The sequence below is a fragment of the Rhinatrema bivittatum genome, chromosome 1 (assembly GCF_901001135.1).
Source record: "Rhinatrema bivittatum chromosome 1, aRhiBiv1.1, whole genome shotgun sequence".
Lineage (NCBI taxonomy): Eukaryota > Metazoa > Chordata > Amphibia > Gymnophiona > Rhinatrematidae > Rhinatrema > Rhinatrema bivittatum.
The window spans coordinates 149,967,797-149,982,628 of NC_042615.1; the positions used below are offsets into that span (position 1 = coordinate 149,967,797).

At 41.5% G+C, this 14,832-nt stretch overlaps 1 protein-coding gene across 1 annotated transcript in view; it reads left to right on the top strand.

Annotated features, from left to right (window-relative positions):
* Positions 1-12,542, top strand: part of GABRG1 (gamma-aminobutyric acid type A receptor gamma1 subunit) — a 159,459-nt gene extending 146,917 nt beyond the window's left edge. The window contains exons 8-9 of the mRNA XM_029588421.1: positions 1,459-1,670; positions 11,439-12,542. Coding sequence (XP_029444281.1) covers positions 1,459-1,670; positions 11,439-11,717 — 491 coding nt within the window. The 3' untranslated portion in view covers positions 11,718-12,542. The remainder of the gene's footprint in view (positions 1-1,458; positions 1,671-11,438) is intronic.
* Positions 12,543-14,832: the final 2,290 nt, after the last annotated feature.

The window sequence follows — 14,832 nt, forward strand, 5'->3', positions numbered from 1 at the left end:
TCTAGATTTGTTGAATTTGTTATAGTTCTATGTTACATATGTATATGTTTAAATAGGAATACACTTAAGGCCTGATTTTAAAAAGCATTTACATGTTTAAAATTGGGTTTTCCATGTGTAAATGCACTTTACCCATGTAATTGGGCTTTTGAAAATTGCTACAATATATGCTATTAAATTGACTGTAGGTCATTCACGTGTAAGTGTACTTTATGCGCGGAAATGGATTTTTAAAATTCCTACGATCGTATGTTACATTTTCTTGTTTAACTCCTTTTAAACTTACCTCCATAAGTTTCCATGACAATGGGCCAGATTTTAAAAGGGTTACGCGCATAAGATACGCGTGTAACCCTTTTAAAAAACCCCTGCGCGTGCCAAGCCTATTTGCATAGGCTTGGCGGCGCACGCAAGCCCCGGGACGCGTGTAAGTTCTGGGGCTTGCATGGGGGGCATGTCGGGTGGGCGGCGTGAATTTTGGGGCGTTCCGGGGGGCATGTTGGGGGCGTGGTGCCTGCCCGGGGGCATGGTCAAGGCTTCCGGACCAGCCCCCGGGTCGGGTGATGGCGCGCCAGCACCCCGCCTGCGCGCGCAGAGTTACGCCTGCCTCTGGCAGGCGTAACTTTAACAACAAAGGTAGGGGGAACATTTAGATAGGGCCGGGGGGGGGGGGGGGGGTTAGGGAGGGAAGGGGAGCGGCCTCGAAGGGAACGGGCAGCACGCGCAGGGCTCGGCGCGCACAAGTTGCACAAATGTGCACCCCCCTTGCGCTCCGACCCCGGATTTTATAAGATACATGCGACTGCGCATGTATCTTGTAAAATCCAGCGTACTTTTATAAAATCTACCCCAATCTGTTATTTTACTTTGTTGAAATTCAATAAAGAATACATTTAAAAAAAATGTAAAGCCACAGAATTTGGTTGCAAACCTTTTTTTTAAAATAAACAGAACATTACTAACAGAATCCACAGTGGATTCACAGAAATCCACCAGCTGATCCTTTATATAAACTGATTCTTATTTCCATGGATTGGTGGATTTCTGCTGTCAGCTTCATATTTATTCAAATTTCTCCAAGACCAAGGTTAAAGATTCTGAGAAAACCTTTCACATGTATACCTGGAAATTCTGTGGATTTTTCAAACTCAGACCATATTCTTTTCTACCTGGTTTGAGTTTATTTATTTTTTATTTTATTTAAAATCTTTTATATACCATCGTTAAGTTATTTACCATCACAATGATTTACAGGAAGGCACAAATCATAACATAAATTAATCGACGTTTAATAAAAGTGCCAACAATGGTTCGATAACAAAGTGTGTTCAAATATACAGCTATATGCTTGATTCAGTTATTTTATGTTGTCTTTATAATGGGAGTACCTTTTTTTTTACATTTTTGATCATGTAGATGGTAAATCTCACTGCATTGTATTCTTATTATTCTGAACAGGTATTACTACAGTCTTGACCATGACAACTCTCAGTACAATTGCTCGGAAATCCTTACCCAAAGTTTCTTACGTTACAGCGATGGACCTCTTTGTTTCAGTTTGTTTCATTTTTGTGTTTGCTGCCCTGATGGAGTATGGGACATTGCATTATTTCACTAGCATCAAAAAAGGAAAAAGAGAGAAGGATAAGAAGATTACAAATAAACCATTTGTAAGTTCTAAAACCATAATTCTTTGGAAGTAAAAGTAGTTTGATAGAGAGTTGATCTCCATTGTAGAATAGATTGAACTACAGTTAAAATAGAAAATACTTTTTTGCAGTGTGAAAATTGGTAACCTTGTTTATTCTTAGGAATTTTAAACTGAAAAATCAATTCAAAGTTGTGTCTTGAAACACAGTGAAATCATCTTCAAGATATAACACAGGTCTAGATTTGGAAAAAAAGTTTTCTGCTGACCTAATTATTTTTGCTGATTTTACCCAAATGAAAGGTACTGATTCCAAATATGAAGTAAAAAAATATACACTATGTCAAATTTTTTCACAAATGAGAAATGTTTGATTAAAGATTATAAAGTCGAATATTAAGGGTAATAAGAAGTTCTGAAGAAGTGATAGCACGTAATATATTTGTTTCATGCAAAAAACGAGTCTATCATCTAACCAAGAGAGCAATAGCTTTCTACATTTTAATTGTTAGGGAGAAATTTTCTCTTTTTGGATGCTCTGGAATAGTTATGATCCGGGTTGTCACGCTGTAAACACCAGCAATAGTCTGCCATCATGTTTGTGTTCCATCTGCCTTAATACCTATGTTCCATGGTCTTGATGTCTTGGTGGAAGTGTTCTCCTTGTTCTTCACTCTGATATATGCATGATAAGCTTTTCATACAAAATCAGATATATGTGTCCTTTGTTAGGGTGTGGTAAAACCACAAATATAACAGAATATATCAGGATCATTCCGGCACTGTCCATGAACTATTCGAGTGTTGGATGACATATTCAACAAAAACAAATTTAACAGTTAAATTTGCTGCGACTTCTAAGCCTCTTGAATGACTGAATGCTGCCGTTGGTTTTCACACTGCTTATATAGCCATACAATGCCGTCAGCAGTTTTAAACTGTTTAATAAGCAGTCTTCCTATTGGTTATACCGATTGTGTGTTCAGCATGTCTTTCTGTGCATTAATTATCTTTTTGCGTATTCAGCATATCTAAATAATAATGTTACATTATTGCTATAACAGTTTATGAGTAGACAGCATTTTGCGGAAAAACTGGACGTGACTGGAGGAAACGGATGTGATTTTTGGATTCAGCACACTAAAATACATAAAGATCACATGTTATCTTGTAGTCAGCAAAATTAATATAGACCAGTGGGTGAACATAGAAAAAAATGAATATAATACCAATGGACTATTTATCAACTCTGCTCCATTCATGATGGTACTAGTGCTATATTCTCCTATGGTAGCATGAATAATGATAAATGTATGATCTGGTGGTAAACTAATGTTATTGGACAAGTTAAGCACATGCATCTGATAGTGCCAGTATTCCTTTTCCTACATCTTGCCCCTTCCTATGTAGATATTTGATTTGTTGAATTTGGGCCAAAAATATATATATATATTTTTTCAATTCTTTATTTATTGTTTTCCAAAATATAACAACAAATAAATTGTTACAACTTACAATATCATAGCGACTTACTAATCAAATGAATTAATCAGTTCAAACAGCAGGTCACTAATTTAAGGAAAAACCAAAGTGAAATCTTTATCACTATAAGCGGTTAATTAAGGAAAATAAAATAAAAGGCAAGCATATCTTGAACCCACATTAAATTTGATACTACCGGACCTTATTTCTCTAAAACCACTTCAAACTCCATGAACTCAAAAAACTGAGACCCCTCCTCCATTTCAATGATTTCCGTACCATCCTGCAGGCCACCATTTTTTTTCTTGACGACTGTAATGCCCTACTCTTAGGTCTTCCTGCCTCCACCATCAAACCTCTACAAATGCTGCAAAATGCCTCCGCTAGAATTCTTACGAACACCCACAAAAAGGATCATATCACCCCCATCCTTAAAGACCTCCATTGGCTCCCAATTTCCTTCAGAATTCTCTACAACAATCTCTCAATCATTCACAAAACTCTATACAACAGTAACATGCACTGGCTAAATGATTCCCTCAGACATCAACCCTCCAACCAACTCATTAGATCAGCATATAAAGGAACTCTACATACTCCCTCTCCTAAGACCACATACCTCAACTCTACAAAAGAAAGAGCATTATCGATTGCAGGATCCACTATCTGAAACGCCATGCCCCCTGACCTATGTCTAGAGCATTGGTTCTCAACCTTTTTTCAGCTGGGACACACCTGACAGATGGTTCTCAAGTGCGTGACACACTGAACATGTGACCGTCACAGGACAAAATGTAAATATACATTCTGCATCCTCAGGAACCACATCGACCCCCAAAAATGGGTGCAGAGCAGAACTAGGGCATTACCCGTACAGCTCACGATACAAAAAAAGATATTCTGGATCTGATGATATCTCAGCAAAAGCAAAACAAACTCTCTTTACTGACAAGCACAATACCCCTCCTTATGAAAAGACAATAATTTACCACTACAAATATTTAACCAGGACCTAAACACTAATACACCTCCTATTGGGAAAACAGAGCAAGCCAAGCTGCTATAGATACCCACTTAGAAATAATTGTAAAACTATACTAATAAATGTTACAAAACAGCTGATGAACAGAATAACATCCAACAATTACAAACTCATAAAAATTAATAAAAATAGTCTAAATATCAAAATATTTCAAACAGCAGACACATCACATAATACCCAATAATTAAAATGGCAGTCAATCAAGAAAAATAAACTTAAAAAGCTGCCTTTACTTACCCTCTCCAGCAACTCTCCTACTCCTTTCCCTTGCACACCAATAGCACTCACCAGAAGCAACAGTGGCTGCTGAAACTATGTCCTCACAGTCCTCTTCCTTAGGGCCCACAACCAGTCTCTGTCTCACACAGACCAATAACTTCCCTAACTAGTATCTCTTCCTCACACACACACACACACACACCAGTCACCTCCCTGACCAGTCTCTGTCTCTCACACACACACACCAGTCACCTCCCTGACCAGTCTCTCTCAATCACACACATGCTCTGTCACTTACATGCAATCTCACACATACTCTGTCACTTACAACCACACACACTGCCACTCATGCACCCATTGTACCACACACACACACACACACACACACACACAAGCTCTCACTCATGCACCCAGGCACCCATTCTACCACACACACACAAAGCAGCCACTCACCACCCAGGCACCCATTCTACCACAGGCACCCATTCTAACACACACATACACACACAAAGCTGCCACTCATGCACCCAGGCACCCATTCTACCACACACACACATGCTCTCACTCATGCACCCAGGCACCCATTCTACCACACACACACACACACACACACACATGCAAAAGCTCTCACTCATGCACCCAGGCACCCATTCTACCACACACACACACACACACAAGCTCTCACTCATGCACCCAGGCACCCATTCTAACACACACACACACACACACACAAGCTCTCACTCATGCACCCAGGCACCCATTCTACCACACACACACACACTCTCACTCATGCACCCAGGCACCCATTCTACCACACACACACACAAGCTCTCACTCATGCACCCAGGCACCCATTCTACCACACACACACAAGCTCTCACTCATGCACCCAGGCACCCATTCTACCACACACACAAGCTCTCACTCATGCACCCAGGCACCCATTCTACCACACACACACACGCTCTCTCACTCATGCACTCAGGCACCCATTCTAACACACACACACACACACAAGCTCTCACTCATGCACCCAGGCACCCATTCTACCACACACACACACACACACACACAAGCTCTCACTCATGCACCCAGGCACCCATTCTACCACACACACACACACACACTCTCACTCATGCACCCAGGCACCCATTCTAACCACACACACAAGCTCACATGAAGCCTCTTCTCATTGTTTGGCCCAATAAGCCTGGCCTCCACTTCTCAGCTGCCTCTGGCCTGACCTCCCGCGGTGCGCAGGGTCTCTCCACTCTTCAGCCGCCGGCAGCAGCGCACAGCGTCTCTTCGTTCTTCGGCCCCGCCGGCATCGGTGCGCAGGTCTCTCCACTCTTCAGCCACCGCCGACGGCGCGCAGCGTCTCTTCCTCCTTCGGGCCCCGCCGGCATCGGCGCGCAGTGTCTCTTCCTCCTTCGGCCCCGCCGGCATCGGTGCGCAGGTCTCTCCACTCTTCAGCTGCCGCCGACGGCGCACAGCATCTCTTCCTCCTTCGGGCCCTGCCGGCATCGGCGCGCAGGTCTCTCCACTCTTCAGCCGCCGCTGGCGGCGCGCAGCGTCTCTTCCTCCTTCGGCCCCGCCGGCATCGGTGCGCAGGTCTCTCCACTCTTCAGCCGCCACTGGCGCATGCAGCATCTCTTCCTCCTTCGGCATCGGCGCACAGGTCTCTCCACTCTTCAGCCGCCGCTGGCGGCGCGCAGCATCTCTTCCTCCTTCGGGCCCCGCCGGCATCGGCGCGCAGGTCTCTCCACTCTTCAGCCGCCGCCGGCGGCGCGCAGCGTCTCTTCCTCCTTCGTCCTCGCCGGCATCGGCGCGCAGGTCTCTCCACTCTTCAGCCGCTGCCGGCGGCGTGCAGCGTCTCTTCCTCCTTCGTCCTCGCCGGCATCGGCGCGCAGGTCTCTCCACTCTTCAGCCGCCGGCAGCGGCACACAGCGTCTCTTCATTCTTCGGCCCCGCTGGCCTGGCCTCCAGCGGTGGCACACAGCATCTCTCCATTCTTTAGCCCTGCCCCTGGGGAAAAGGGCAGCACAAGCGGGGCAGTGGAATACCGGGAGCTGCGACACACCTGCTGGTGCTTGGCGACACACTGGTGTGTCGCGACACACCGGTTGAGAACCACTGGTCTAGAGCAATGCACCCAAAAATTAAAAAAAAAACTAAAGACTTGGCTCTTTAAACAGGCATTCCCCGAATAGTGAGCATCTCACTGCCTCTTATCCCCACAAAACCCCTGGCTCCCTGAAAGCCACCTTAAATTATATTGTCATTGTTTCCATTACATTTTGTATTTGTTGACTGTTACACCTCCTTAAGTTATATTTTCTTTGTATTCTCTATTACATGTTATATTAGTTGACTATTTCTCTATCTAACTAATGCATTTAATCCCAATTTAAATTTCTCTCTTTTCATCTTGTTCTTATTATTTATCTGCCCTCTGTTACCCCCCATGTTCTATGTACTGCATTAAGTTCCATGTAAACCGATATGATATACCTACGAATACCGTTATATAAAAGCTTTTAAATAAATAAATAAACAAACAAATACATTAAATAAATAAATGTCTCCTGGTGCTTGTTTCCAGTGTGTGTTGCTTCCTTGTGTGTTTCTTCTTCTTACCTTGTCTTGTACCTTGTCTTCTTGTTCCTACCTTGCCCTGCCTCTTCCCTTCTTGTTTTCTGCACCTTGCTCTTGCCTTATCCGTGCCCTACCTTTGTCTCTTCTGTGCCTTGTTACCTGGTCCTGTTTGTCTTGTCTGTCTTTTTCCTTGTCCCCTTGGCTTGTCTTCCTGGTATTGAACTTGGCTGGATTTGGAATTCCCATCACTGCTGCCATACCTGACCCTTTGCTTTTGACCTGACCTCACTCTGCCTGCTGTCTGCCCCAGCCTCTGGTCTGCTTTGCATCCCTGCTGTCTGCTGCCTGCCTTGACCCTTGGACTGTCTACCATCTCCATTGTCTGCTGCCTTCCCAAATTTAAACTTTCACTTGGACTCTCACTTCTGAATTGCTCTATGGACCCACTTAAGACCTGCCGGCCATCAGAACCCAAGGACTCAATCTGCGGGGGAGGTGCTGATATAGACAAAGCTCCAGCCAGTCCTGCCACAGGGCCTCTCTGCCAGCTTTCAGTGTGGGCCTAGTGAACTTGGTCACTAAGCAGCACCAACCACATCTCGACACTAATGGTCCACTCATCCGACAAGCTTACCCTTAGTAATTTAACTATTTTCTTCAATGAAATCCCCAGCCTCTTTTGCCCTATTTGTTTGTCTTGATTAGATAGTAAGCTTTACTGAGCAGAGACTGTCTCTTATATGTTTTTGTACAGTGCTGCATACATTGAGTAGTGCTATAGAAGTGATATAGAAGTGATATTTACTCTTTCGGATAGTAGAAAGACTAGGGGGCACTCCATGAAGTTAGCATGGGGCACATTTAAAACTAATCGGAGAAAGTTCTTTTTTACTCAACGCACAATTAAACTCTGGAATTTGTTGCCAGAGAATGTGGTTAGTGCGGTTAGTGTAGCTGTGTTTAAAAAAGGATTGGATAAGTTCTTGGAGGAGAAGTCCATTACCTGCTATTAATCAAGTTGACTTAGAAATTAGCCACTGCCATTAGCAATGGTTACATGAAATAGACTTAGTTTTTGGGTACTTGCCAGGTTCTTATGGCCTGGATTGGCCACTGTTGGAAACAGGATGCTGGGCTTGATGGACCCTTGGTCTGACCCAGTATGGCATTTTCTTATGTTCTTATGTTCTTATGATAAATAGTTTTAGTAGTATGAATTCACCTTTTATCCTATTCTATTCCTTTGGGGTTTTGCAGTCTAAATGCATGTCTGCATTTGAAACATTAGATCTTACCTGCCAGACTCTAGACTTTTCCTCAAGTTTGCTAGATCCTTCCTCATGTTTTCCACACCTTGCTGGGTGTCTACGCTGTTGCAGGTTTTGATATATTTGAAAGAAAGTCTGGCTTATTGGCATCAAAGGAGATGCACCGACCACTGGTGATGCATTGATCTATCTCGGTATCAAGCACCCAGAGGAGCCAAGAAGATAGGCCATTGTCTAGCTCCTCCCATATGAAGAAAGCGAAGAGTTGCACTTTTTTGATTCCAGTGTCGAGGTGTTCTGATGACATGCTTTGAGTAAAGGCCCAAAAAGCATTGGCATTGGTCTCTATCAGTGCATGATTCTGGAAATGAGGAAAATTTAGCTGTTGCCATAATCCCTGAAGCATTCCAATAGAGAGGACTGGATACACTTGCATCATTCTTGGGATTCACAACAGACTCCAAGGGTAAATCTTAGGTTTGAAATGGAAGAGGTTTGCCCTCTGGTGTGAGAGAGAGACACTAGACCCTTTCTCTTGTTCCACACAAGAAATACTTGATTACCTTCAACAGCTTTCACAATCTGGCCTGAAAACTAACTCCATTAAGGTTATTTTCAGTGCAGTTGGTGCTTATCACCATCATGTACAAGGTAAAACCATCTCTGTGCAGTCTTTAGTTGTTTGGTTTAAGCAAGGCTTGCTCCAATTGAAAACTCCCATAAAATATTCCTCTGTATCAAGGGACCTCATTATAGTATTGACCTAGCAGATGAAGGCTCCCTTTGAGGCATTAGAACCCTGTGAGCTGAAGTACCAGACCTGCAGGTTCTCATTTTTTATGGTGATCACGTCAGCACAAAGAATCAGTGAGCTCAAGGCCTTAGTTGATGTATGCACATTGTACAAACATTTTTAACAATAGAGTAGTTCTGCTCATGCATCCTAAGTTTTTGTCTGAGGTAGTGTTGGAATTCCACCTTAACCAGTTAATCATCCTTCCAACATTTTTCCCCAGGCCACATGTCCACAAGGGTGAACAAGCATTACACACATAAAATATACATACATATGCCATTCAAAGGAAAAGCTAGAAGTTATAGCAGCACCAGCACTTCTATGGATCGGAAACATGGGTTATGTAAAATAGAGATGTTACTAGAATTCAGGGAGAGAAAATTACATTTTTCAGTTAAAGGATGTCATAGATAAGATAAGACTAGGAATGAAGATATAAGAAAATAGCTAAATACATATTCTGTGAATAAGAAGTTCAAATATTAAAAAGAAAGTTGGAAATAACATGCCAAAAGAATAGAACATGGACAGTTTCCACCAGAAGGAAGAGTGGAGGGGTAGCCTAGTGGTTAGAGGAGTGGGCTGTGACTCAGAGAAACTGGGGTTCAAATTCACTGCTGCTCCTTGTGATGCTTGGGCAAGTCACTTCACCCTCCATTGCCTCAGATACAAACTTGGAGCCTCGTTTAGTAAGCATAGACACAGAATAGGAGAAACACTTTGGTAAATTAGGTCAGATTAGAAACCCTCTGGGGTAGGGAAATACATATAGTACCTGAATGTATTCTGCTTTAAAGTGCCTGAAAAGGAGACAATAAATCAAATAAATAAATATTGACCTAACTGGAAAAAAAGATCCATAAAGACCTAGGAAAAGATGCAGTGACAGTGATTTATAATAAAGCTAGAACAGGCACTATTGCCCAACCATGACAGATTAGATAGAAATACAATAGAAGGGTGCACTGCACGCACATTTTTTTGTTTTATTTCTATTTCATTGTTTGCATTTCTTTTATTTGAAATTTAAGAAAAACATTTATAAAAAAGAAATGAAAAACAAAAGAAAACAAACACAATGTCTGGTCACAATACAGCAAAAAAAAAAAAAAAGAGCACAAATACCCTCCAGTCTATCCCTCAATTCTCCTCTCCACCAGCCTCCTCGGATGTGCTTATCCCAATTCTTCTTCACGGAGCATGAGCAATCCCCTAGTCACTCCTGGTCCATCCATGCTATAGTCATAAATAGTACTGGTAGACTGTGGTTTATTTTTAGTTTATTTTTTAGTTTATTTTTAGTTTATTCCAGACAAGAAAATGGCACCAGGCTGCCTGGGAAGAGCATATAAGCAAACCTAAGGGAAGAAAGAGAAAGAAGGAAAGGGGAGACATTTGTATGAAGGAAGGTAGAATGAAAAAGGGAATAATCTAGGCAAGGAAGCAGGTCATTACTCATACTTTTCTGTGATTCATAATAGTATCACATAGGCCTGGATTCACCATTCTGTCGCAGAATGGTGAATCCAGCGAAAACAGGGGGTGAAGGGGGGGGGGGTCCGGTCTGCGAAAGCCAGCAGCCATCACACCACCGCGGTGTTATTGCTGCCGACTTTCGCACCCAATAGCGCCACCGTGAAAGATGGTGCTATTGGGCTCGCTACTGGCGACGATAACGTGTCTTACCTTATCGCCACCAGCGAAGACATCGCGGAGTCCGCCTCCTCGCTGTCCCGACTCCTCCCCTCGCCGCCCCAACTCCGCCCCTAGCAAGCTATCGCACCCCCCATGGATGCTAATGTGCCCTTTCTTCAGGTAGGTGCCGCAACCTGGGTCTTTCTTTATTTTCTTCTGCTAACTTTGTTGGCACCTGCCATCGCATGAGGTGCAATGATACCTACATAGCAGTGTCTGGCACTGTGCTTTATACCAAAAAATACAGTAATTTTTCTCACTGATACCCTCTTCCTAATCTCAGGAGAAGCAAGACCTAAAAATTCTGTATGTGTGGCTCCTTAACAGAAAAGGAAACATGACATAGGCAACTGTCATCTAAGGAGATATTTCTAACCTTATTATTTGGTACTCATGTAATTTTATCAGCTTTACCAAGTAATTCTTAAAACTGTAATTCAAGATTTTGAAAAATTTTATTTCAGAAAATTCAATTACTCATGTACACTGATTTGCAGGATAGTCACCACCCTACTTTGTTCATTATTTTAAAAATTGCAATATATTTATGCAGTTTTAAATACAACATTGCAAAAAAGGTTCCACATAACAGTTATCAAAGGCTAAAATTCAATATTTTTCAAATGAAATGTGGTTGAATTTTTCAGATAACCAAGAATAAATTTAAGAAGGTAACTTTGTTCTTTTCATTAGAAATCTCCTGCAGTCGCTGTTTGCCCTGGATCTACATTAATTCAGATGAACAATACTGCACATCTTCAAGAGCAGGAAGATGAACATGGATATGAATGCCTGGAAGGCAAAGACTGCACCAGCTTCTTCTGTTGCTTTGAAGACTGCCAGACAGGATCTTGGAGGAAAGGAAGAATACACATTCGTGTTGCCAAAATTGACTCATATTCTAGAATCTTCTTCCCAACAGCTTTTGCCTTGTTCAATCTTGTTTATTGGATAGGCTACCTTTATTTGTAAATTCTATTGATTTATGAGATTGGAGAAACACCAGTACTGTTTAAGGTACCTCGGTTTATATATTGTAGTTTTATTTGGATAAGCAGGAAATCAATAGTAACATCAAGACATTGTTGATTCTGTCTTTTGATGATAGTTATTTTGTAGGAATTAAATTTTAAACACTACAAAAGCAGATTTCCAGAGCTGATGCAAATAATAGTAGCCACATAAACTGAGATAACTGCATGTCCTACATTCACAAGATAAAAAAAATAAAGATTAGTATCAGGGAGATATTCCCAACTCACTTCATCTATGACACAGCTCAAATTTCATGACCTGCTTCATGGGCAGGTAATGAAAGAAATCTAACTCCTCTGAGAGGAAACTAAAAAGTGTCAGCATGAAAAATCTGCTTCACTAATGAAGTTAGAAAAATGATACTTAAAACAATGTTTAGCTCCTTTCTCCTCTCCTCCAGTCTGCTTTTCAAGATATACGTCATGAATATTTATTTTGGATATTTGCACACATTAACCTGGTCTTAGACTCATTATATACACAAAGATATCTCATGCATACTTATGGCCTAATTTTAATTCCCCAGGGCGTGCAAAAAGCAGGAGATATACGTGTGGCCAGGCCGCCCATGCACCGAGCACATTTTCAAAGCAACCCAGCCACACGCGTATCTCCTGGTAGATGCGGAAGAGCCAGGTTGATAAAAATGGATGGGCAGGGCAGAGGTGGGGATGGCCAGGACAGTGCAGAACTTACTGCTGCTCCAACTAGCAGGTAAGTTCAAAAAAATAAAATATAATTATTAGGTAGGTTTTAGGAGTCAGGGAGGAGAGGGTAAAAGGGAGGAAGGGTAGTTAGGGGTTAGGGAACAGGGGAAGGCCTGCTTGCATCACCGCACATTTCAATCAAAATTCCCCATCCCCCTTGCATGCGTGAATCGCACTCAGAAACTGCGTGCACATGGACACCTGTATGCACCTTTTAAAATGTACCCCTTATTCTGGATAACCTGAAAATCAGACTGACTGGGAACCCTGAGGACTTTGTTGAGAAGCAGAGTAGTGGAATTCACTTCCAGTCATCAAGGGCTGAAAATGGATCAGGTTTTCAGGATATAGCTAACGAATATGCCTCAATTTGTGCCAATCTCTCTCATGCATATTCACATCATTGACCTAGGGACTACAACAGGGCTTCCCAAACCTGTCCTAGTGACCATACAGTCAGTCGGGTTTTCCAGTTAGCCACAATGAACATGCATGAAATCAGTTTGTATACATTGGAGACATAGTACTTGAAAATTGATCTCATTCTTATTTATTGTGATTATCCTGAAAACCCAACTGGCTGTGGAGTCCCCAAGAAGGGTTTGGAAATTGTATTTCTGGGGCTACAGAGATACAATTTAAACCAGAGTTTTCTAAACCTGTTTTGGAGATTCCAGAGCCATTCAGTTTTTCAAAATATCCAAAATGAATGTGCATAAGATATATTTGCATATAACAGAGCCCCCATTGTATGCAAATTTTATCACATGCATAGTCATTGAAGATATCCTGAAAAACCAACTTGCTCTGGGGTCTCCAGGACAGGTTTTAAAAGCCTTATTTTAAACAAAGTCAAATTCAAACAGAAGAATGGATGTATGACTCTGAACAGCCCATAAAGGAAAAATAAAATAAAAACAATTCCTAAGATCAGGCTGTCTTAGGACAGGGAGAAAAACTAAGTATTGTCAGACCAAACCAAGACTATAGTTAAATTGCTGAACAAGGAGTGAAGTAGGAAGTTGACTACTATTGTTGCTCAAATAGGTCATGAAACTTTTGGAAGTTTGAGGATTGAGACATAAATATTGAAAATGTTCACAAAGCCATTACATCTAATACTGGGGATAGAACTTTGCTGCCACATTCCATTATTGTGAGATTTTTTAATTATTGTACAAGAGTTGCTAACTTATGTCTGGCAACAAAGGACTGTCTTGTGGGAAAATAAGAGAATTTACTTTACTTAGTACTTTTTAAAATAATTCAGAGAAAAAGTTTTCATTGTTGAGTAGTAAGAAAACAAATGAAGACTAGGACTATTATTTTTCAAACACCATATCTAGTTCCATGGAGATTATATTTACTTGGAGGAAACATTCCTTTAAAAAGATTGAAGGTGCTATATATTCATTTTGACACTCAAATGGTTTCCTTGAAGAAATGTTTATTCTTTACATGTTCAAAATCAACTTCAACAGAGTACCAAAAAATCCAAATCGAGATTCCTTTGTCTCTGAGGGGATAATTTTGTAACAGCCCACATAAATTGGGTTTTAGATGTTGTTTAATTTGTCATGTTTTTTGTGGATTTTTTAAATGAATGTATACTATGTAATCCACTCAGAACAATTGTGTTGCTTGGGTTATGGAAAATAAGATTTGCAAATAATTAATCAATCAATCAATTAATTAATTAATTGATTTAATTCAACAGCAGATACATGGTAAGATACACCAATTTTCAAATGGAAAATACATGTGTACCTATACAAGCTTAAAATTATCCCACCAATACTAGCTGCACATAATCAGACCTGCTAAATTGTGTGCAGAATTTTTTCAGGAAATTTTACCTGCATAGTTTTGAAAATGCAAACGTATGTGATTAAGGGCAAACTCCACCCTAAATCTGTACCCAGGAATGCTTCTGCTCAATCCAGGTAATGTTTTGGGCTTTTCAGAGGGTCCTATCTTCTGGGTTTCTCCCTGAGATGGAGGTGGAGAGGAGGAGGCATAGGCTGATAGTCCTCTAGCGAGTCTGGTAGGAAAGTCATCCTTGAATCAGAACTTTGGGAAGTAGGAACTCTCTTCGGTTGTTTCCAAGCTGGTTTGTTGCTCTGAATGGTGGCTTCCAAGATTGAAGAAGTCCCTGAAGGAAACCCCATCCTCGGAGGGATCAGGAAATCACGTGAGGCTTTCTTTTCCACAAGATGGTTAAGTGCATGATCCAGCCTTATTCAGAGACTCCCAGTGGGGGTGTAAAATGTGTCAAGACAATGAACAAGATATTCCCTCTGCATATAAAGCATAGGGAAAATGTGTTTTGGTCAATCAAGTTGATG